At 43.8% G+C, this 25032-nt stretch overlaps 1 protein-coding gene and 1 long non-coding RNA gene across 3 annotated transcripts in view; one reads left to right on the top strand and one right to left on the bottom strand.

Annotated features, from left to right (window-relative positions):
- LOC128327861 (cytochrome P450 2U1-like) overlaps positions 1 to 10138 on the bottom strand; it is a 28173-nt gene extending 18035 nt beyond the window's left edge. For both annotated transcript variants that reach the window (XM_053257143.1, XM_053257144.1), the window contains exon 1: positions 9339 to 10138. In XM_053257143.1, the coding sequence (XP_053113118.1) occupies positions 9339 to 9837 (499 nt within the window). In that variant the 5' untranslated portion in view covers positions 9838 to 10138. The remainder of the gene's footprint in view (positions 1 to 9338) is intronic.
- On the top strand, positions 1541 to 20544 carry LOC128327862 (uncharacterized). The gene is made up of 3 exons (XR_008308843.1): positions 1541 to 1639; positions 15166 to 15262; positions 20443 to 20544. It is a non-coding gene; the product is annotated as an uncharacterized LOC128327862 (long non-coding RNA).
- Positions 20545 to 25032: the final 4488 nt, after the last annotated feature.

Here is a 25032-nt window from a genome sequence, read left to right as displayed (position 1 = left end):
TCTAGACAGCTCCCCAGACAGACAATCAAGACACAAACTGGAGTATTGTGGACATATCCTCAGAGGAGTAAAATATCAAATACCACAATTAACACTAGAAGGAAAGCTAGAAGGAAAAAGATCAAGAGGAAGGAGGAGGAAAGGGTGGATGGATGACCTGAAAGAATGGCTAGAAATGGACACAGAAAAAATATACTATTCTACTGAGCAGGATCTATGGCTTTGGCTGTCCACCAACCTCCCAAATGGAGAAGAGAGAGGTCTTTATGTATTCCCTAGGTGAGTCCCCCACAGAAATTTTGTTTTCTGCTATACCTCTCATCACATCCAGAGTAAGATACTTGTGCAATTCCTTCTTAAATTATTCAGTTTCCCAAAATCCTGGTACTGACATTATAGCTTTACAGAATTTTAAACAAATCCACACACACCATCCTCCACAGTAATTTCAACAACCACTTCATTGTCCCTTACATCATTTGTGCCATCTTGAACCACTGTGGTAGGGATTACAATGTTGCTCCCTTCCAGGTCTTTTTGTTGTTGTGTTGAAACACAAACCTGTATTTCAGGACCCATAATGTCTCTTCCCAGAATGAATGGTACAAGTTGATCTCCCATAATGGCCTTTGGCCATGGTTTGGGGGTATAATAGGAGTGGTAGTCCAACAACATCTGGGGAATCCAAGTTTGAGAACTCCTGCATCTAATCCAATTAGAAAAGCCAGTCCCGACCTACAAAGAGAAACTCAAGTATGTAGAACACCGCTCTGGGCTCCTTGGAGGAAGAGTGGGATATAAATGTAATAATAATAATAATAATAAGTTGAAGGAGTTTATCCTAGCTCCACTGGAAGGTATTTTGCTTTTTCTTAATTCTTTCTGATCAACCAATAGGGAATTAAAACTCAGCAAAATAAAACTAAAATTATAGCTCTCCTCAAACTGTTTTAATAGGGCCATATATGGCTTTGGTAGCCATTCAAGATTGTGGTCACCAAACCAAGTCAAGTTTGTGCTCACAGAAAGTTGAGGATTCACTCATCATGTTGGCAAGAGGCTCATAGTGACTAGTTCGAAAGGATACTCACTACAGCGAGCACTTACTACTGCAGAGAATAAATCTGTGGACCCATGTACTTGAAATCTTTGAAGATTCCATCTCTGCACACACAGAGAGAACCGAGTACCTATTTCTAGAATGCTTCCTCTTGGTAAATTAAGGCAGAGGACTCTGCTCTCCAAAATAAGCCATAAGATACAGCCATAGGCGGAACTGAGGGGGGCAGGCAGGGTATGTGCCCTAGGCACCACTGAGGTGGGGGCGCCACGCCAGTTCCTGCCACCCCCACCCCATTGCCCACCTGCCCAGCCCCAGGGCCCCTCAGACACTTGCCTCCAGCTCCGGCCTAGGATCGGCAAGGCCTAGGATCGGAGCAGCCTGCAAACTGCAGAGCTCTTCTCTCCCTGCCTCTCAGCTGATCAGCGGGTGGGTGGGGCTTCCAGAGAGGCCTCCGAGTAGGCCTCCCTGAAGCCTGAACTTGGCAGGCCCCAAGGGAGGCAGCAAGCCAGGAAGGAGGCTGGCAGAGTTCCCTGCAACAGACTCTCTGCCCAGACCATCCAGTACAGCCTTTGCCAGGTAGGCTGTGAATTCCTTTTTGAGGTTACCCCCCCCCCCAAATATAAGGATCCGCTTGCCATAGGGCTTTGATATTGAGGGGTGGGGTGAGACTGAGAAATCTCTGAATATTTAATTTAAAACAGACTGAAAAATGTGCTGGCTTTAAAAACAAAAACTGTCTTAAAAGGCCTATAAGTGGCTTGTTTCATGGCAGAAAATTACAAAAACTTCTGGAACAATATTATATTTATTCATTCATTCATAAATGCACTTATGTTCCAAGTTGTTTTGCAACCCAGAAGGTCTGAGTGAGAACTGTGAAGCATGTGTTGTGCTTTTATTTTATTTTATTTTTCTTGTGTGTGACCTGCTCTCCAATAACTTGCAGGGACTTCAGGGTAAATCTGGCCAACATGTGAATGCAGCACCTCCATTCCAGAGGAGATATGTGTTAAAGGGCTTTAAAAGCCTCCTCTGAAAAACCTCCTGGAATCAAACTTTACTGAATTTGTTCAGAATTCTGAGAAAACAAACATAGGCTCACCCTGCGTGGTTGAAAGTCTCCTTTGCTAATCTGCAGCGAGGGGGCCATTTTAATAATTAGTGTTTCTAGTGTGTTCTAGGCATTAAAAGTAGCACAAATATATAGTGCTCAATGTATATCACTATATACTGTGAAGTGTGCATGTGTGTATTCAGTGAAATGTATTTCCAGGCAGCATACTTATTTTGAAATATCAGACTTAAATCCTTGGGGGCCTGGGATGTGTGGAGGCCCTGGATTTTGAGGGGCTAGGGGCCCATTTTAAAATCTCATCTTGGCCCATTCCAACCTTGCTATGCCCCTGGCGGTCACTACACATGGGTTTCTGCACAACACCTGCACAGAAGAAACTTCCATATAGAAAATGTGTCTCTTGTAAATTGACCCTGAATTTTCCATCCATGACTGGGATATCAGAGAGTTAGAGTCAATAATAAAAGAACAGCACACTGCTTGTGACAGGAAGGGGCAAATTACAATGATTTCTTAGTCTGGCAGGGGCTGGTTTTGGCCCTGGCAGGACTTGGCTGTCTGCTCCTGTTGCAAATGCCTCTGTCTAGTGTGGCAAACTAATGCATCCTCCTCCCTCTTGGTGTCAAAGCAAGCACTGGTGTGGTGAATGCACATATACCCCATCATGAGCCAACAGTCATCATAAGACAAAGGCTGGCAGGAATCATTCACTGGTTTATAGACCCCACCACCACCACCACCACCACCACCTTCTTCTTCCCCTATTTTGCTAGTGGCTATTTTGGCAGGTGATCCTCTAGGACAAAGTCATGTTTTTTTAAAAAGAATGAGATGAGACAGAGAAAATGACACTTGGAATCCTTGCATAACTCCTGACTGTTGTTCTAAGTCTTTTACAGAGATGGCTCATGTTTTCAGGTTTTGATCAACAACCATGTCTAGATGGTACAGTGTTCCTTTTAACAGGGATTTCCAGATATTGTTGACTACAAGTCCCATCATTCCTGTTTGGACAGGGGCGCAATTTCAGTGCTTGCCCTAGGCGCTATTTTCCCTAGTTACGCCTCTGGATACAGCCCAAGCTCACCACAGGGACCAGGTGGGTGCACTTTGTTCACTGCTCATGGGCTGATAATTCCATCCATAGGACTCCACTTATATGAGCATCACCAATAACCTCTTGACTGAGATACAAAACAAAAAGTCAATAGGACTGCCATACTTCATGGTTTTGCAATCACTTCCAAAGTCTCCCTGATTTCAAGAACACTGTAGCCCAGGACTTATTTACAATATTTATACCCTGCCCCTCCAGTACACTACCACTTGGGGCAGCTCACAACATTAACAAAATAGATACAATGTAAAGTAAGACTAATAAAATTAACCAAATTAAGTTAAGGATCAGGCTAAAGCTACAATTTAAATTACTTTTTTTAAATTAAAAAAATCTTCAAATTAAAAATTATTTTGAAAGCAAAAAATTGGGAACTATAAAAACTAAGAGAGCCTGCCAGATATAAGCAGCAGATAAACATTTAAATGCCTCTTTTAAAAGATGTGTTTTTCATCTATTTTTTAAAACACTGAAGGAGGGAGCATTGCAAAGCTCTTCAGGGGCCACAACCAAAAGGCCCTGTCTCTAGTCCCCACCAAGTAGATCTCTGTTAGTGGTGGGGCCACAAGCAGGGCATGAGATGATGAGCGGAGGACCCTGGCAGGCTCATAAGGGCAAATGTGGTCCAACAGGTACCCCAGCCCCAAGCTGTGTAGAGCTTTAAACGGTAAGACCAGCACCTTGAATCTAGCCTGGAAGCGGACCGGTAACCACTGAAGCTACCACAGGATGAGTGTGACACTCATGAAGCACTTGCGCCCACAATCATCCTTGCAGCAGCATTCTGGACCAGCTGAAGCTTCCAAACCATCTTCAAGGATAGCCCCACTTAGAACACATTGTAATAGTCCAATCTGGATGTTACCAAAGAATGAGTGTCTGAGGCCAGGTCCTACTTCTCCAAGTAGGGTTGCAGGGGGTATACCGGCCGTAGCTGGTAAAGGCACTTCTGCATATGTAGAAGGATAGTGTCGGGTCCAGAAACACCCCCAAGCTGTCGACTTTGTCATTCAGAAGGAGTGTGACCCTGTCCAAGACCAGATTTACCTCACTACTCGGATGTCAGTTTTACAAATCCAGAGCAATTCTGCCTTATTTGAATTGTTTCAGCTTGTTTGCCACCCCTAATCCAGTCTAGAACAGCCTCCAAGCTCCAGTTCAAAGCATCCACTGCCTCTCTGGTGTCTGCCGATTTAAAAGATAGGTAGAGCTGGGTGTCATCAACATACTGATGGCACCATAGCCCACACCCACAGGTGACCTTTTCTTGAGGTGTCATGTAATAGGGTACAGAATAGATCCCTGTGGCACCCCATAGGCCAAAGGGTGCAACAGGCACCACCTTCTGAGTATGACCCTCCAAGTCCCAACCCAGAGAGACATCCCAGAAGGATATCATGGTCAACGGTGTTGAAAGCCACTGAGAGATCCAGTAGAATCAACTGGAGTCACACACCCTCCTGGTGTAGGTCTTCCACAAGGGCGAGCAGGGCAGCTTCCGTCCTGTATCCAGGTTGGAAGCCAGACTGGATTTAAATAATCAGATTCATCCAGGACTGCCTGGAACTGAGACACCTTGCCCAAGAAGGGAGATCTCCAACACCTTGCCCAAGAAGGGAGAGATTAGAAACTTGTTGAAAGTTATTTAAATCCTCTAGGTCTAATGAGGGCTTTTTTAATGAGGAGCCTAATGACTGACTGCTTCAGCCATGGGGACACTACCTCATGCTTTAGAGGGGCCTTCACCACCCCTGCTACCCATGGGCGCAGGCCCTCGCTAGCAGCCTTAACCAACCATGAAGTGCAAGGCCTGAGCACACACATGGTAGGCCTCAGCCTTCCAAGCAGCCCATCTACCTCGTCAGGAGACACAGTCTGAAAACTATCCCATACAACAAGACGAGATGGTGCACTGGCAACTTCCAGTTCTGGTGCTGCAAAAACCTTAGCATCCAAGTCATAATGGATACGGGCTATTTTATCTGCAAAACATAACGCAAGATGAGGGTTCAATTTGATATTTTTTGGAGCCTTAACGTAGGAGGCCCCGAACCACTTGAAAAAACTCCGCTTAACGACACTGAGTAGACATGATGGAGGCAGAAAAGTAGGATTTCTTCACTGCCATCATTGCCATAGAATAGGCTCTAATATGGGCTCTAGTCTGTGTTCGGTCACATTCATTCTGAGTTTCCCGCCAATGACGCTCAAGCCATCTACCAGCCTGCTTCTCTGACCACAACTCACCTGACAAATCCCAGGTGCCAGGGAGACATGGTGCCTAGAAATTTAACTATGATGCCTAGACTAGGTGATTCAGAATTATTGGAGTTATAGTCCAATATCTTCAGGAGGGCTGAAGTTGTGCGTCCCTACTAATTTTACCAACCACTCTCTTACATCACTTGTCCCATCTTGAACCATTGTGGTAGGGATTACAGTGTTGCTCCCTTCCAGGTCTTGTTGTTTTTGAGCCTGTGTTGAAACACAAACCTGTATTTCAGGAACTATAATGTCTCTTCCCTGAATGAATGGTACAAACTGACCTACCATGATGTTCACATTGATCTTCCAAACATTGCAAGAAGGCGCATGGGGCAAGGCAGCATTTGGCACCTTGTCTTGGGCACCACAGTTCCTTGGCACCCCTGACTCAGCCTCACTTTCATAAGAACAGCCCTGCTGAATCAGGCCAAAGGCCTATCTAATCCATCATCCTGTTCCACACAGTGGCCCAAAGATAAATAATGCACACAGGGATCTCTAAATAATGAAGACTAGAAACAACAAGATTCCCACCATACTATGCACAAACCACACAATAAGGAGGAGTATGCAGCAAATTAATCCAGGGTAATTTTATAATCTAAAATATTCTTAACCTACAGTAAAACAAAGATAACAATAGGAAATTATATGACATGATTAAAGTCCATTGTGGAGAGAGCAATAGAGCCCATTGTAAACAGGTCCAAAAAAAAGAGAAACCAATTATACAACATGATTAAAGTCCATCATGGAGAGAGCAATAGAGTCCATTGTAAACAGGTCCAAAAATCCACAATGGTGACCTCCATTCTGATGTTAATCTTTGAATATTATTTCTCCACTTGACAGAGTGACAACACACTCCAAGTCCAATCATCTAAAAAATATGAAATGCAGTTATCTGGGCTATAATCATGTTTCGAATGAGAATACCTCCAAAAACTCCTTATTACAAACAACATAATTATAAAATGTCCAGTAGAAAGCTTGTACAAAGCTCACATATGTAAGAACATCTGTTTCAAAAGGATATCCTATAAGCAATCAGCCCACTATAACTTTTCAACCAGGCAAATAACTATTCAAATCCCCACCACCACAGATAATCAATAAGTACTTAATGTAAATAACTAAAAAAAATTGATACAAGGCACCTTGATCTCAAATGGTCACACTATAAAAAGTCAAGCAAAAAACTTGTGTGATACTCATAATATGTACTGACACCTACCTCTGTTACCTCTAGAAAATTCACTAGAAGGACCAAACTACGGTAACATTCTAGCAAGGTACAAAGCTACTCAGACACCACTTTCCTCAGACACAGCTTATATACTAGCTGGGAAAGAGAAGTATTTCTGTATCCAAACAATTAAAGATATACTAACCAATAATAGGTGCTGTTCCCAAAAGTACTCACAACTCTATTTATAATGGGGGACATATGCCAGAAACTTGGATAATTTTCACAGAAGGAATAAATATTTTTTTCCCATAAAGTCCATGCAGGAATAAGGTTGCCAATTAAAATGCAAAACTCATACATGCCAACCTATTACATGTTGGAAGTAAACAATATTCCTATGTCTAAAAAACTGTAGGGTAAGGATACCTAATAATAAATTCTGTACCCAAAAGGCATTTACAATAGTCTATTTATAATTGTAAACATATGGCAAAGTGGATAAATATTCACAAAAAATATGAAAAAAACAATTTTTCATTGTCCATGTGGGATTACAGTGTTCAAACGGAAAATCCAAAAACCTTCACGTTGAAGTAACCTAGTTGAAGTTGAAGTAACCTAATTGCTGGATCTGTTCCTTTCTTACTTGATACAAAAATCTTTTCAGTGGCAAGGAATTTCAGATCATCCACACTGTGATCATACTAAAAAAAAAAATGTGCCATCAATGAGTCCTCCAAATTACCAGTCCTAATTTTGTTTTTATGTTCAATTATGTGTGTTTTTAATGATCTGCTGGTTTGACACCAAATAATAATGTATATGTCATGAGACATAAGGCAATTTGTAAAGGATTTTAATGTAACCAAATAACCATTATTTGGATTGACAAATTGCTTTTCAAGGACTGAAAAGTGAAACCAGCAAGAGCAATGGCCATACCTAAAATGTCCTGTAGATCTAATGGTATTAGGACACATTGTAGTATGATTTATATTGGAATAAATGAAATGATCCTTTAAATTAGATGTTCTTCAATAGCCCATACCTGGTGGTATATCAAAGTCTGGAAGATCTTGTACAATATGCCAATTATACAAACAAGGTGAGGCAGGTGACTACCAAGGAGAGGGCCTTTTCGGTGGTTGCAGACAACTAATGGAAGAGCCTCCCCATTGAGGTTCACCTAGCTTTGTCACTTTGTTCTTTTAGATGCCAGCTAAAGACCTTTTTATTCACCCAGGCATTTTAAATTCTGGTTTTCAGATTTTATCTGATCTGATTTTTAACTAATTTTAAAATGAATTTTTAAGCTATCTTGTATTGTGTTATGTTTTTATTGTATGTTTTAATTCTCTGTTGTGAGCTGCACAGAGAACAATTTGTTATGGGATGGCTAACAAATAAAGTTTAATAATTATAATTATAAATAATAATAATGTCTTTTTAATTGAACTAGCTAAGTGAACTAGCTACAAGATCTTGTAAAAGATCTTCTGAACTGTGACATACCACAGTCTAGTTCATTCCAATATAAATCATACTATATGTATCACTCTACACTTGACTAGCAAGCCAGAGATTGCTGGTTCAAATCCCCGCTGGTATGTTTCCCAGACTATGTTTCTCAGAAAAACATATATCAGGCAGCAGCGATATAGGAAGATGCTGAAAGGCATCATCTCATACTGCATGGGAGATGGCAATGGTAAACCCCTCCTGTATTCTACCAAAGACAACCAAAGGGCTCTGTGGTCGCCAGGAGTCAACTCGATTTGATTGCACACTTTACCTTTTACACTTGCTTACACTGAACCCCATCAGCCATTTTGTTGCTCACTAACCCAGTTTGGAGACATCTTTTTGGAGCTCCTCACAATCCGTTTTGGATTTCACTACCCTAAACAGTTTAGTCTCATCAGCAAATCTGGCCATTTCGCTGGTTATCCCAAGACCTCGATCATTTATGAACAAATTAAATAGCACTAGTCCAAGTACAGATCCTTGGCAGACCCCACTTCTTACTTCCCTCCACTGTGAAAACTGTCCCCTGATTCCTATCTTCTGTTTCCTGTCCTTCCACCAGTTACCAATCCACAAATGAACCTGTCCCCTTATTGTATGGCTGCTTAGTTTTCTCAAGAGTCTTTGGTGAGGAACTTTGTCAAAAGCTTTTTGGAAGTCCAGGTATACTATGTCAACCAGATCACTGGCTTGGTCATCAGTCAGCAAGCAGAACAGGGTTAGGGTGGGGGTGGGGATAAAACCCCTCTTAGAAAACATTTGATGATGAGGATGATCCCAAACATCCCAAAAAGCAAAAGACGACACAAAAGCACCGAAGTAGGTTTTTAAAGCGGAAGAGATCCCCAGACAAGCTGTTCTCGTCTCCAGTTGCACAGGATACCACGCAGATCCCTGCCTCTGCACCCACCCTTCAAAGCCAACGCAGCAGCAGAGCCTGCTGAGCAGTCAGCGCCCAGGAGGGAAGTCAGGCTCCATGATCCCAGACATGATCCTGCCAGCTTGTTCCCTGGGCACCCGCTTCCTTCGCTCCCCGCAGGCGGGCGGGTGTTTTCAGCCAGGCATCGGGTCCCCTCCCTCTCCCTCTCCCTGACGCGCGCCTTACCCTTCTTCTCGCTGAGGATGGACACGATGGGCACGCTGGGCCGGTCGCTGAAGACCTCGGCCTGGTTGACCAGGGCGTTGCGCACCGACTCGAAATCGCTGAGCACGACGACCGGGAGGCTGCCCACGAAGAAGCAGAAGATGCGGCCGTAGGTCTGGCGCAGCGCCGTGAGCAGCAGGTGCGGCGGGACGCGCTCGGAGGCGCCTCTACTGCGGCTATCCCCGGGCATCAAACCATTGACGTCGACATTAAACAGCCGCTTGCGCGCCAGCGGGTGGGGCCTCAGGGCAAAGGCGAGGTTGCCCAGCAGGGGCCAGGGCTTGGGGCCCGGCGGCAGCCCCTGCAGCGTCCGGCGCCACGAGAGCCAGCACAGCGCCAGCAGTAGCCCGGCGGTCGCCAGCAACACCGAGCTAACGGGATCCTGCACCAGAGCAGGCGGCCAGGAAGAGGCCGGAGGAGGAGGAAGCGGCTGCTGCTCCATACTGCCCACTGCAGCCATTCCTGCCTGGCCTGCGCCGCGAACCCAGTTTGCAAGAGGCACTCGCACTCGCTCTCGCTACATCTTCCTTGAGGCGGCTGCTGCTTGCTCCTGCTGCGCGGCTGACTCTCACCGCCGCTAGCGACACTTCCCTGTCTTCCTCTGGTTGGTTGCCCGAGGGGAGGGGTGGAGCAGCCAGGAGGACGTCGCGGACCTGAGCAGTTCGGAGCACGGGGGCGCCCCCCGCGGTGTGACGTCACTCGTGAGAAGGACTTCCCTTTATCCTGCTTTATTTCCCCTTCTGCTCTTCCTCTCCCGCTGACCAAGGCTTCTGGCTGCCGCAAGTGAAGTTAGTGACTTGCAGCAAAGGGGAGGGGCGGGGGAGGAGACAAAAGTCGGGAAAGGGACAAAAGCGAAAAGATCAGCTGGAAAGAATACTTGGCTAGTGGAGAGATGAAGGTTGCAGCGATGTCATAGCAACATAAGAAGCTGCTTTACACCCAGACTAACCATTGGTCCATCTAGGTCAATACTGTGCACACTGACTGGCAGCGGCTTCCCAGCATTTAGGCAGGAGTCTCTCTCCCAGCCCTACCTGCAGATATCAGAGAGTGAACCTGGGAACTTTTGCCTGCAAAGCAGATGCTCTACCACTGAGCTAGAGCCCCATCCCAAAAATCCTATCATTCTGTGGAATTGCACACCCACGCCTTCAGGCGTCCAAGATCCTTTCAGGTGGCCAAGCCCACAGTCTGAGAAGCATGGGGGGCTGAGAACTGGCAAGTTCCACAATTCAAATCTCACTTTGGCACCAGCTCACTAGGTCCCCTATTATGGACTATTATGATTTTTATCTTTTTATGACTTTTAAATGTTTTCTATTTTATGTTATGTTTTAATTCTGTACACTGCCTAGAGATTTCAATATTGGGTGGTATATAAATTCAATAAAGAAATAAATAATATTAATCAATAAAAGAAACAATTTCATTCAGTATCTGTGTGCTCAGCATAATGAAATTCACTCTTCAATTTCTGACTGCTCTGCTCCTTCAATATGGCAGAGTCAGACACTGGCCTGATCTTTGCCTTCTGAGCCTGCAATGCCAGGCCAAGTTTGGGAAGGGTGCTCACCAGGGGCATAGCAAGGTTGGAGGGGGCCCAGAGACAAGATTTTAAAATGGACCCCTTGCTGATACACACACACAAACACACTTCACAATATGTAGTGCACTCACACTCACATCCCCATTATGAATACGGTGAATATCTAGTTCACATTGAATCTAGTTTTTTTACTCTCTGCTCCTGCTGATCTCCAGAAAACTCAACATAATTCTTAGGGGGTGCAACATGGGTGGGTGGGGAGTCATGTGATGTGCCTCTGGGGGGCCTCTTGAGGCAGTGGGGCCCCAAGACCACTGCCTCCTCTTGCCTAATAGTAGTTACGCCCCTGGTGCTCACACACCACCATTGCCTCCTCCTGTGCAATATGAGATTATGCCTTTCAGCACTTTCCTCTATCACTGCTGCTGATATAGGTGTCTGGGAAACATACCAGGGGATTCGAAATAACAAACTCTTGCTCCCTAGGCAAGTCACTTCCCTGCTGCACCATAAGGTGGCTGAGACCATATAATGTCTACCTTAAAACAACTGCATTGGCAGGGATAGGAGGGATAAATAAAGGGATAGGAGTTTAGTATTACCGATCCTGATCCTGGTAATGCACCTTTTCCAGTTCTACAATGTCCTCCTTAAGAAATGGCGATCAGAACTGCTCACAGTACTCCAAATGTGGCCACACCGTAGATTTGTATGAGGAAATTATACTATTAGCATTTTTGATTTCAGTCCCTTTCCTAATGATCCATAGCATGGAATTTGCCTTCTTAACAGCTGCCACATACTAAGTCTACACTTTCAATGAGCTGTCCATCACAACCCCAAGATCTCTCTCCTGGTCACTCACTGACAGCTCAGACCCCCACAGTGTATATGTGAAATGGGGGGGGGGTTGCCCCAATATGCTTCAACTCTACACTTGCTTGCACTGAACCACATTTGCCATGCTGTTGCCTACTCACCAAGTTTGGAGAGACCCTTTTGGAGCTCCTCACAATTTGTTTTGGATTTCACTACCCTAAATAGATTAATTCACAATTTTGTCCACTTGGCTCCGCAGACAATGACGCTATTGAGAAAATTTTTTATTCTTATACTCTTGGCTAAGTTTACTCAAGAGCCTTTGGTGGGAAATGTTGTTAAAAGCCTTTTGAAAGTTCAAGTATACTAGGTCAACCAGATCACATTTATCCACATGCCTGCTGACAAGAACTTCAAAAGATTAGTGAGGCAAGACTTGCTCTTGCAGAAGCCATCCTGGTTCTTTAGCAAGGCCTGTTCTTCTATATGTTTAACAATGTTGTCCTTAAGTATGCTTTCCATCCATTTACCTGGCACAGAAGTTAAGCTAACTTGGTAAACAGCAGTGATGTGGTTGCAAATTGAACATTTCTATACACTATGAATGGGTTCTTTTACAATGGCGGTGTAATCCTGTCTCATGGGATTTCCTTTACTCTAACTTTCTATATAAATGATCACTATTATAACAACTTTTAAATAATAATTTTGTTCTTAAAAGTTTATCTTTCTTAACACAATCAAACAACAGAATTTGCAGGGGGTGGGATTTATATAGACTTGCTCGATCTCATGTGTCCCAAAGTGAGGGTTTTTCTTAGTTGTTGGGTTTTTTGCTTTAGAGTTCGCTCTTTCCCCACTAAGGTCCAACCAAAATCTGGAATCTCACAGTTCTGTGTCTTGATCTTTCTTGGCTGGTGTTGGGACACAGTCTGATGTTGTGTCCCTTCTTGTAATCTGAAATTAACAAGTACTACCTGGTCCTGTGCAGAACATCTGCGCGCTAGGGCTTTATTATTTATTTATTCATTCATTCGATTTATATACCACCCTTCCAAAAATGGCTCAGGGTGGTTTACATTAAAACAAAACAATTAAAATCAATTAACAATTAAAAACAGAGATTATAAAACACCATAAAACAATTAACAGTTAAAACATTCAAAACAGTTTAAAAACCCTGGAAAACCAGGTTACAGCAAATTAAAAACGTTTACAAGAAATTAAAAACCCTAGAAGGCCAGGCAAAACAGCCCTCCTCCAACTAGTAGCTGTTGATAGACCTCTCCTCCATGAAGTTATCCAAACCCCTCTTAAAGCCATCCAGGTTGTTGGCTGACACCACATCTTGTGGCAGAGAATTCGACGTTGATTATGTGTTGTGTGAAAAAGTACTTCTCTTTGTTGGTCCTAAATTTCCTGGCAATCAATTTCATGGGATGACCCCTGGTTCTAGTGTTATGTGACAGGGAGAAAAATTTATCTCTATCCACTTTCTCTACACCATGCATGATTTTACAGACCTCTATCAAGTCTCCCTACAGTTGTCTTTTTTCTAAACTAAATAGCCCCAGGTGTTGTAGCCTTGCCTCATAAGGAAGGTGCTCTAGGCCCCTGATCATCTTGGTTGCCCTCTTCTGCACCTTTCCCAGTTCAACAATGTCCTTTTTTAGATGTGGTGGCCAGAATTGTATGCAGTACTCATTCACTCAGCTCATCCAACTGCTGCTCACTCCTTCAGCTCCAACCTCTGGCCTCTGACACCCTGCTGAGTCTCCTCATGAGGAGGATGGCCAAGCCAGGGCAGGAGAGAGTACCAAGGTCCATCCGTGCAGGCCGAATGGGAAGCCCCGGCTCGGCCGTCCTCCTCATGAGGAGTCCTGGCTAAGCGTCAGAGGCCAGTGGTTGGAGTTGAAGGAGTGAGCTGTGGCTGGGTGAGTTGAGGGAGGGAGTGAGCAATGCCACTGCTCTTTCTTCTGCCCTCCTGCTCCTGCTTGGCAGAAGCTACCCTTCCATCCACTCCTCAGCCTCCTCCTCTGTGCCTTCCTTCTCTCTCTCTCTCTTGCCAGAACTCTTGTGAGATGTGCCATGTACCACGGGATTTGCTACATACCTCCTAAGGCTTTTATATATAAAGATAGGCTTCTCAAACAAACCAGCTGGTCTCACAGAAGCTCTCTAGGCAGGGACTTTCTTCTTCAGACCTCTGAAGCCTCTGAGGATTGCACCTTTCCCCCTACCATTTATGGTAGTCCCTACTCAGTTTGCAGCCCACTACTGGACAAGCCTATATCATCTAATGTTCTAACCCTTAAAGAGCAGGGGTTACACAGGCACACTCCATGACATCCCCCATAGACATGCCCACCCAGACAGCAACACCCTAACCCCATAGTCGCACACCCCACTCCAGTGGCTGCACATCCTACTTAGATAGATACATAATTTGGAGTGTTCTATCATAAGAAGTCAAGGATAGTTTCCTAACCCTACAGAGCTTGAACCTCATGTGGTTATTCACCCAGTAGAGCAACCTGGATTATCTACTACAAAGCATAGATGATACTCCTCGTAGCAGAAGACTGTAAGAATGGCAATAAAATCAATTGTAGTCTGTTCAATTAAGTAACCAACAGCTGGAATAGCAAGTACAGCTTATTATTTCCATGGGCCATCTAAACAACCCAGACTTCCACCCACCGAAGCTGGTAGAGAAACTTATCTCCACCCTGTTTTATGCTGACAATGTGGCAATCCTCTCAATGAGCCCCATAGAATTTAAAAAAGCATTGAGGGCCATCGCCCAATACTGCAAGGAAGACCTCCTGGAAATCAATGGCCATAAAACCAAAATCATGGTCTTTGCTAAGAGACCTAGGACACACTCCTGGCATATCAACAGGAATGATATTGACCAGGTCTCATGCTTCAAATACCAGGGGGTGGTTTTCCACACTTCTGGGACTAGGAAGGCCCATGGCGGATATGTTGCCCAAAACGCCCAGAGAAGTGCTGTTGCCTTTCTAAAATTATCCCGATCAAAAGGGGGCAAATACATACCCACTGCCCTTAAGCTATTTGAAGCTAAGTCAGTGGCACAACTTCTATACAGCGCCCTTCTCCAGTAAAATATCTATCATTACTTACCCTCCCCAAGTTATGTAAAGCATTCTTCAGAGCCAGATTTGAGCCAGATTTGATTTGTACAGCCCTTTGGCTGTATTTTTGGCAGGTATGATCAGCCTCAAGCCAATAGGATCTGTCCTTGTGGTGAAGGAATGCTTCAGACAATACAGCATGTCCTTTTGTACTGTTCCTCCTATAAAGACTCACATGCCAGCTTGATTACATGCTTGTTATTCAATAGGACAGGTAGGGATGGGTCTTACTATACACAGTTTCTCCTCTCTGATGATTGTGTAGATACTACCCGAATGGTAGCTAACATTTGCTTGGCAGCCATGAAAATTGGACAACAAAGGACCGCTGATGAGATGTAATCTGATCTTGTACACATGAGGTATTATTATCATATTTAATTTGATTTATTGTATTTAGTGTATTATATAATGCTAATGGGGGCTGTTTGGGGTTTTGGCTTTTTTGTATTGGATCATTGATCATAAATAAAATTCTTCTATACAATGCCCAACTTGGCCCCTTTTCCAACTTGGCCCCTTTGGAGCTCGTCCAATACAAATTTCTAAGAGCAGTAATGCAAGTCTCCCATTGTGCCTCTAACGTCAGTCTACAGTTGGAAGAAGCAGAGGCGTATCTAGGGAAAATAGCGCCTAGGGCAAGCACTGAAATTATGCCCCCTGGCCAAACATCTGACACCCATCTTTCAGTTAACTTTGCTATAATATCAGCTGAAAAATATAAGTCAAGTTCATTAATCTTTTAAAATTTCAAAAACTATTTAGCAGTGGACATAGCCAGACCAAAAAATGCTGGAAAACTACAAATTTCAGTATGCTCATGAAATACCCAAACACTACGTGGCGGTGTACTTGGAAAACTAAACAGAAGTGCCTGTCTAATTCTCTACTATGCATTGTAGCATCACTATTACATCAGTTTTAAAAATAAATGGAGAATTTGGCTTTTCCCAGATACTCTGAAAATAATTAAAGGATATGCAGAGTAAACTGTGTCACTGCTTGGAATATATTCTAGTGTTTCAGAAAGACAGTTAAAATGAGAGAAAGAGAGCAAGAAACTCCCAGTGGGCCTTAATATTAAGGATTTCACACTGATTCAAAGACAAACTCACCATTAATAGCCATATTATTAAGACACCACATTTAACTCACTTATCACAAGAAGCAAAGTAAGAGCAAATGAATATAATCCTAGCTCATAAGCTTCAGCTCAGTATCCACAAGCCCTGATTCTCTGTACATAGTGCCAAACTGAATATGTGTACAGTGACATATTATATTAAATTGATTTTTTTTTAAACTTGTAGCCCCTTCGGGATGCTTCCTTTAGGCCGTGGGGGGGGGTCCTTCAAAGGTTACCCCTCCCATCGCTGGCCTCGCAGAGACCATCTGAACATGTGCAGTGGCCATTTTTAAAAATACTTTTTAAAAAATGGCTGCTGAAAACAAAATGGCCACTGTGTATGCTCAAATGGCCTCTGCAAGGCCTGGCATGGCCTAGGGCCTCCCAGAGGCCATTTGAGCATGTGCAGTGGCCATTTTGTTTTTGGTGGCCATTTTTTTAAAAAATTAATTTTAAGAAATTGCGCCTCCCTTCAAGTGGCGCCCAGGGCACGTGCCCTGCCTGCCCTGCCTGCCCTGCCTGCCCTACCCTAGATACACCCCTGGGAAGAAGGCCTGGTGGAAGTGAGGTCAGACTGGCTGTCCGTACTCAATTATTGGCTGAGATTATCCCTCTTCCCAATGGGCCTAGCCCCCTCAGCATTGATGGACAGCTTCCAATCCACATGGAAACTATCTGAGAAACTATTCTTACTTGAATTCTCCTCTGCCCACCTACTTTCCCTGAGTTATGAGTGGGCCAGAACACTTATAAAACAGCACATAATGGATGCAGGATGCCAATCTGACCTAGATAGGTCCCTGAACTCTCTTATCTCTGAAAGTCAAAGTTACTTAACAACCGCTGCTGGATACCTTAAACAACTAGAAGTACGTAACCACAGAAGGGCCTTTACCTTGGCTCACTGTGACACCATTCTGTTAACAGAACTGCTATTAACTGTTAATAGAACTGGGGTGATTGGTAAACAAACCCCCAAATACAGTTAGGCTTTGTGTGTGGGGAATTAGCAAGCTGGGGTGGAGCAGTCCCACATCAGAATAATTTTTGTGCAAAGTTTTGGTTACAGGAAAATGAACTGAGAGAGAGGCTGATGTTAAAAAATGAACAAGGTGTTATTGTAGGGGTATAGCAGAATAAGAAAGTTGATTAAAGCAATATTACTTCTTTTTTCTTTTCTTTTTTCCTTTAAATTTTTATTGATTTTAACAATATCTTGAAAATCTCATTACATCAAAAATTAAACAAAAATTAACTTCCAGCTCACCAATCAGCGTGAATCACTAACTATACAATTAACCCTTGCTATAATAATTCAAAACATATATCCTATACCTTACCAAACTCGATTTTAGTCTACTCAACCTGCTAATATTACAAAATTTCAAACCCTGTTGAAAAATCAATATTAGGAAAATAGTTCTTTAGGTACAGTAAGAATGGTTTCCAATCTTCTTTAAAACCTTCCAAATTTTGATCTCTTATCAGTACTGGATTAAAGCAATATTACTACTAAAAATATGTTACAAGGATTAACTAGATAACTGCAAAGAAGTATTTTAGCTTTGTGTCTGAATAAGAATGACTTCCAGGCTGTCTAGAGAAAGGAGGCTTTAGAGAAACAGTTTTTGGATTAAGAGAGCAAGTATAGGGAGAGTCTAGTGGGGTGCAGTGATTATCATGCAACTTCATCCTTCCTTTAGTGGCGATTGGACCTTTGTGTCTCTGGCACAACCAAAGGACCTCTTTCCTCAGAGATGGAACCAGGTGATGAAGAACTGAAAGCAGTTTGGTTAGGTATCAGGGGTAAATCCCAAATGTGTCTGTTTTCATGCAGCCAGCTTCTAGTAGCAGCAAGGTGAGCTGGATAGATTGGGCCAGTGAGGAAGGCCAACCTGGAGGCTGGAAGCTTGGACAGTACGCAGAGCAAGACACAGCCAAGTGTTATGGTGGGTGCCAAGTCTAGCATCCAAACTGCGAGTGACTCCAAGGTGTGAAGACCAAATGAAGCACACTGTTTCAAGAAACCAGGGGCAATTATAGTTCAAAATGTGAGACAACATTCCAGCTGCTCTTCTTTCCTGGGAAGGGCAACTCTGGTGAATCTCAAAAGGAGTCATTGTCTGTGTTTGCTATGCTTGAGTAAACCACAATTATTTGAATGGGTCAAGAACAACCTGTATGTACATTATTATTTTTATTATTATTATTTTTACATTTTATATCCTGCTCTTCCTCCAAGGAGCCCAGAGCAGTGTACTACATACTTAGGTTTCTCCTCACAACAACCCTGTGAAGTAGGTTGGGCTGAGAGAGAAGTGACTGGCCCGGAGTCACCCAGCTAGTCTCATGGCTGAATGGGGATTTGAACTCGGTTCTCCCCAGTCCTAGTCCGGCACTCTAACCATTATACCACGCTGGCTCTGAACATGCAAGCACAGTATCTCTAGTCAGAAGGGCCTGGTAAACCAATCAGTATTTTTAATGAGCACATCTCCCTTAGTTCCTACGGCACACTCAACCTTTTGTGATGGGAAGGGACTTGCTTCGCAGAGCCTTATCTGACTTTCCTGCTTTAGCTTGCTTGAGGCAACTGCAGAGGAGGGGAAGTAAAGGGGTCAGTCTTATTATAGAAAGACTTTGAGGAGACTAACCCAGAAGTTAACTCTGGAGTCTACTTAGACATTCCCAAGCATAGGGAAAGGCGCGAGGCTAATCCCCTTTAAATTCACTTTGCAGCTGGTGAAACTGGGAGCAACTGTCCCACTGCCTGCTAAATGACTTGTCCCCAATATGCCAACAAACGAGGAGCCCATGATCCTGTAAGATGCCTGAGCATGTTAAGAGTGAGAACCACAAGCCTGTGGTCTTAGACAAAAGCAGAGAGGCTGCTGGGAGCCTGCAGAATAGCAGTGCTAGCAACACTTCCCTTGGCTGTCCTTGATGGAAGATACAGGAAGATCCCTTTCCCAGGACGTCTGTGCCCCTGCAACTCAGGACAAGTTCCAACCATAAAGCATGTCCTTTTCCACTGCCTGTTATATAGAGACAGACGTAATACCCTTATTCTCCCACTACTTGAAAGGTTGCCATGATGCTCAGGCCAATGTGACATCTCCCTATTAAAATGTAATCCATTTATAACATACAATGTTGCCAAGTTCTGCATGGCAGCATGCAGAAGTCGCCAGGCTCTGACCACCATCAAGAACTAACTTCTTCATAAAAAATGGTTGGAATTTAAAACTCCATTATGGCTATCTCCAATTGAAGCTTTAGCACGTAAAGAGATAAATATGCAACCTTATTGGGGTACCTATAGGGATTTGTTAGGTTTCCAAGAAAAGGGCTGTAAGTTAAAAAAAACTAACAGAAGTACAAAATCTGGTTAGTAACTGGTTTCACTACCATCAGTTAAATGAAATTTATAAGAAGGATCTTAAAGTTGGATTTGAGGATCAAATGTCGAGATTTGAGAAGGAGCTGTGTGAAAATGATGAAAAATTAGTTTCTAAGATGTATAAACTGCTGCTTCTGGAGGAGACAAGAGATGAAGTGGTTAAAACGACTATGATAAAATGGGCTCAAGATCTGGGTCACAATATAGATATGGCAGCTTGGGAAAAATTATGGAAAATGGATTTAAAGTTTACCGCATGTTATACCTTAAAGCAGAAATGGAAGAATAATGAAATGCCCTCAAAAGAAGATTGACTGATAAAAACTTTGGAATATGCTGAGATGGCAGAATTTACAGTACTGATAAGGGATGAAAACCTGGAATGTTTTAAAGAAGATTGGAAACCATTCTTACTGTACTTAAAGAACTATTTTTCTAAAATTGATTTTTCAGCAGGGTTTGAAATTTAGTAATAATAGCAGGTTGAGTAGAGTAAAATCAAATTTGTAAGGTATAGGATATATGTTTTGAATTACTATAGCAATAGTTGAATTGTATAATTAGTGATTTGCACAGATTGGCGAGCGGTAAGTCAACATTTGTTTAATTGGATGTAATGAGATTGTTAAGATATTGTAAAAACCAATAAAAATTTTAAAAGCGAAAAAGAACTAACTTCTTCAGTCATTCAGCCCTACTGCTTTTAAAGTCTCAGTTTATCTTTTACAGATTTTAGTACTGCTGCAATGTATAGCTTATAGCATGTAACTTTCATCAGCATCACATAGATTTTAGCTCTTCTGTGACTCCATAGTCACATGCTATTGTTTTAGCAATGTTATAACTCCTTTATAGCTTTTTACATTCATAGTTTTTAATCTTGTAGTAATTTCATAGTAAGCTTACAGTCTTTATGCTAATAGGCATAGACTCAATCACTTTTATCTGCTTTTAATTGCTTTTAATATCACCTGTTACATGCTTCTTCTTCTTCTTTTAACCTTGTGCTGGCAAAGGGCTTTGCATCCCTGCTGAGATCCTGGAGAGAAAAAAGTACCGGGACAGCATCCTTGCCTATCGCTGCACCACTACACAACCAGTGAACAGACAACAAAATGGCAAGTGAGGTTTGATGTTACTAAGTGTAAATAAATGCACAGTTTTAACAACGTGGGGGTGGGGGAGTGACAAATCAGGAGGAGAATGGTGGTTGTTTGGTGAGTTTGTGCTTTTGTTTCATCTATATATTTAATTCTCTTGGGTGTGCCTTTCGAACGTGCGTCCCGGCAGCCCAGCTGATTGGCTGGGCTGCGGGGGCACCTGATTGGGTAAGGCGCACCCAAGAGAAAGCGGAGGCGGCGGCCATGGCCGGGGAGCCAGGCAGGCCCGACCGCGGAAGCGAGGCGGCGGGACTGGCCGGGCCGGGCCGCGGAGGCGAGGCGGCGGCTGGCGGTGGTGGCTGCACTTGGCCCCCGCAGGGCGGCGGCAGATGCACTCAGGTCAGCTAGTTAGAAATTAATGTGGCATTTAAGACTCACATAACCCAGCTGAATCCTTGTTCTGAAATAAACTGCACTGAGTTCAATGGGACTTTGCTCCTAAGCAAATACACATAGGATTGGAGCCAGAGAGATGTGCTGTCTTTGACTAGTAGCTCAAGGCCGTAGATGGGGATAATACACATTCACATCTGTACTGCCAGATAGATGGTGTGAGGGCTTGCCTGCAGCCCTAACTATCTGCTGCCACCAAAAAGACTGTTAAACCTGTATGACTGCCTAGGCTTACAGCCACTAAACTCTCTGTCATTGGGGGGGAAAAACCAAAACCTAGTAGTGTAGTAAAAAGGACAGGTAGATGTGAGGTGGGGTTAAAATAAGTGACAGACACCAGAAAATATATCAGAAATAAGAACAGGTTTACTTGGGGGGGGGGGGTTTCAAGAATGCAAAAAACAGTACAGGAACAGTAAATGAAATATTAGGTTGTATATTTTGTACAAAAATTACAAAATATGAACAAACTTGCTAGCCTTCTGTCACAAGGCCTAGCAGGCTTCAGTAAGACCAGCTCCCTCACTGCTAACTTCCCTAGCAGTTTCAGTCCAATCTTATATTGCTAGTGTTCTAGCCATCTGGTTCACACAACACTCAGCAGGAGCATTTTCAGACAGCAGGCTTTACTGCGAGTTTGAAGTTGCCCCCCAAATATGACACAAAAAGTGAATTTCCCCTTCCCCTGGATATAAAGGGTTACACTCTAACGCACAATGAAAAACCCGAATCATGTGTGAAGTGCTCCCCGATAGCTTGCAGGGACTTCTGGGTAAATCTTGCCAATATGTGAATGCACCCCCTCCATTCCAGTGGAGATGCGAACTAAAAGCCCTGAGTAAAAAAGCTCCAGCAAACAGTCTAACAGAACTCTCACACTCTCCTCTCTGGGCTGTAACACTGTCTCATTTTTATTCCATTCCAAAGGGGTACCTTGGCCAATGAGAGTGTTACCTCAGGCAGCTAGAACCTTCTTTCTCTACCTGAGGCCAATTTACTATCGTGGACTTCTTCCTCATAGTGCCAGGCCTCCTTTTATTGTCTGGCTATTTACAGCTATGTGTCGGGGCTCTGGTGAAGATGTGGGAATGGGGGGCGCTTCTGGGGGTCCTGGAGTGGCTATTGCAGTAGTGGTGGGGAATAGAAGATTTGGCATTGACAGGTCAGCAGGCCGTTATAGTTTAATAGCTGTTTCCACTTCTGGATGTCCTGTCAGCTCTTAGGCCTTGGTGTGTCATTCCATTCACCCTCAGAACCTGACCTTGCTCCTTTGTAATGCCAGGTCAGTTCAAAACAAGACCAGGATGAGGGATTTGATCGTGGATGAGGGAGCCAACTTGGCTTGTATAACTGAGACCAGGTTAGGGGAGGCATGTGGCCTGGTATGGGCTCAGTACCTCCCTTCTGGGTACTCTGTGGTGGAGCAGCTTATGGGAAGGGGGCAGGAGGGGTGGGGTGGCTGTGATCCATTGGAATAACATCTCCCTTAACAGAATCTGTATTAAGTGAAGACCGTATTGAGTATGTGTATCTAGACCTGGGGACTCGGCACTGATTGGGGATTCTATTGGTGTACCAAGCACCCAGTTGTCCAATGGAGTCCCTAACTGAGCTGATGGAGCTGGTCACAGAGTTGGTGTTGGAGTCACCCAGGTTGACTTCAATGTTCACTTTGGGGCTGGCTTGTCTGAGGCATCCCAGTTGGTCACAGGGCCAACACACACTGCTGGTAACACTCTTGATTGGGTCTTTTGCTCAGATCAGGGTGGTATTCCATGGCTGGAGACTCCATTATCATGGATGTATCACCAACTGGTTAAGGTGGGTTTTGTGACCACAACCCATCTCTTCAGGGGTGCAGGATCTATTAGGATGGATCCTATAGGATCCTCCCACTGTGAGGCTTTTAACAACTTGTTTGCAGATAAAATCTCTTGCATTTGCCCCGACTTGGACTCCACAGTTATGGCAGGGTCAATTATAGAGATGTCCAGTAACTCCTCTGGCTCAATTAGAATCGATCAGTTTCAATTTGTGACTCCTGAGGATATGGACAAGCTCCTTGGAAGTGTTTGGCCTGCCACTTGTCCTTTGGACCCATGCCCAACATGGCTTATAACATCTAGCAGGGAGGCTGTTAGAGATGGCCTAGTTAATATCATAAATGCCTTGCTGAGGGAGTGCAGGATGCTTTCATGTTTGAAGGAAGCAATTGTGAGACCTTTGCTTAAGAAGCCTGCCCTAGAGCCCTCAGTGATGGATAATTATAGGCTGGTCTCCAACCTCCCTTGGGTGGCGAATGTAATTGAGAGGATGGTGGCTGATCAACTCCAGGCAGTCTTGAAAGATACTGGTTATCTGGCTCCATTTCAAACTGGCTTTAAAGCAGGCTATGGGGTGGAGACAGCCTTAGTTGGCCTGATGAGTGACCTCTGCCAAGGAATAGACAGAGGGAGTGAGACTTCTGTCGGTTCTTTTGGACCTTTCTGCATCTTTCAATACTATTGACCATGGTATCCTTATGGATCACCTGGGGGATTTGGGAATAGGTGGCACACTTTTGCAGTGGTTCTGTTCCTATCTCTCCAGTAGATTCCAGATAGTGTCGCTCGGAGATTGTCATTCTCTGAAACGAGAGCTATTGTATGGTGTCCCTCAGGGCTCCATCCTTGCTTTTCAACATCTATTAACACTTTTAAAATTGTAAATCCCCTAGAGATACAAGTTTTGAGCGGTATATAAATATTTTACATACATACATATGTCATACATACATACATACATGAAACCAACTTCATTCTCTCTGGCTCAAGGATACTGAGCTGCCACATAATTAACTGGGATTCTTCAGTGTCCATCCCACTTCCACACAGTGGAAGCAAACACCATAGATAAGCAATTCCTAGCATAGTCAAATCACGCTTCAATCATGGAGAGAGGCACAGAAAGAAGACGTGAGGAAGTCCTCTTACTTCCTCAATTTTCTCTTGCAATGAGAAGAGAAGTGGAGTTCAACATAGCTAAAACTAAAGTTCACAAAACTACGTCCCTTTCTTGATGCAGTTCCTTTTCTCGACGCTGCGTCCCTTTCTCGAGAAGGCAGATCTAGCCACTGTTACCCATGCCTTAGCCACATTATGGCTGGATTACTGCAATGCGCTCTACGTGGGGCTGCCCTTGCAGAATGTTGGGAAACTTCAGTTGCTGCAGAATGCAGCTGCCAGATCTCTCTTTGAAACTGCTTGCTCGGAGCATATTACATCTATTCTGAAAATGCTGCACTAGAAACCAATTTGGTTGGTTGGTTGGTTGATTTCAATTTGTTTCCAGGTCCAAATCAAGGTGTTGATTTTGACCTTTAAAGCCCTAAATGGTTTGGGCTCTGGATATCTGAACGACCACCTGCTCCCAAGGGTTTCTGCCCACTTGACAAGATCATCAGAGGGAACTCTACACTGTGTGCCAACGGTGTAAGAGGCTGGGCTGGGCCTTCTCAGTCATTGCCCCCAGGCTTTGGAATGCTCTCCCAGCTGACATCTGCTCCTCAGCTTCCACCACAGTTTTTAGAAAACAAATAAAGATGTGGCTCTTCACCCAAGCTTTTAAATGAGGTTAGTTTTTACTTCTGTTGCTCTGTGTTTTGTGTATTATTGTCTTACATAGGTTTTTAAAAAAATAAATGGAGATTATTTTTATATTTATATTGTGCCGTTATGCTATTTCTAGCATGAGCCTCAAAACTTGATCCCCAGAGTACACGGCTGAAAATAAGTTACAAAGACCAAAGTAGGTTGCTTTGGCTCCCAGGCATATAAAAAAGGCACTTGTGGACAGAGGTGCACCTAGGTAATTTTGGAGCCTGGACCTATAGGCCTTTGGAGGCCCCCCACGCAAGTTAAGCATCATCACCTAAAGGCTTTTGGAGCCCACCCCCAAAGGCCTTTAACATATCCCCATATTTATATCCCACTCCCTCCTCTGTTTCTAAAGCACCCAGCACAGGTCACAATCACACTCGGCCGCCCAGCACAGTGTGGGTCATTGGCGACCACA

The sequence above is a fragment of the Hemicordylus capensis genome, chromosome 5 (genome assembly GCF_027244095.1).
Source record: "Hemicordylus capensis ecotype Gifberg chromosome 5, rHemCap1.1.pri, whole genome shotgun sequence".
Taxonomy (NCBI): domain Eukaryota; kingdom Metazoa; phylum Chordata; class Lepidosauria; order Squamata; family Cordylidae; genus Hemicordylus; species Hemicordylus capensis.
Note: the sequence above shows the minus strand (reverse complement) of the source record. Positions and strands in the feature narration are given on the sequence as shown.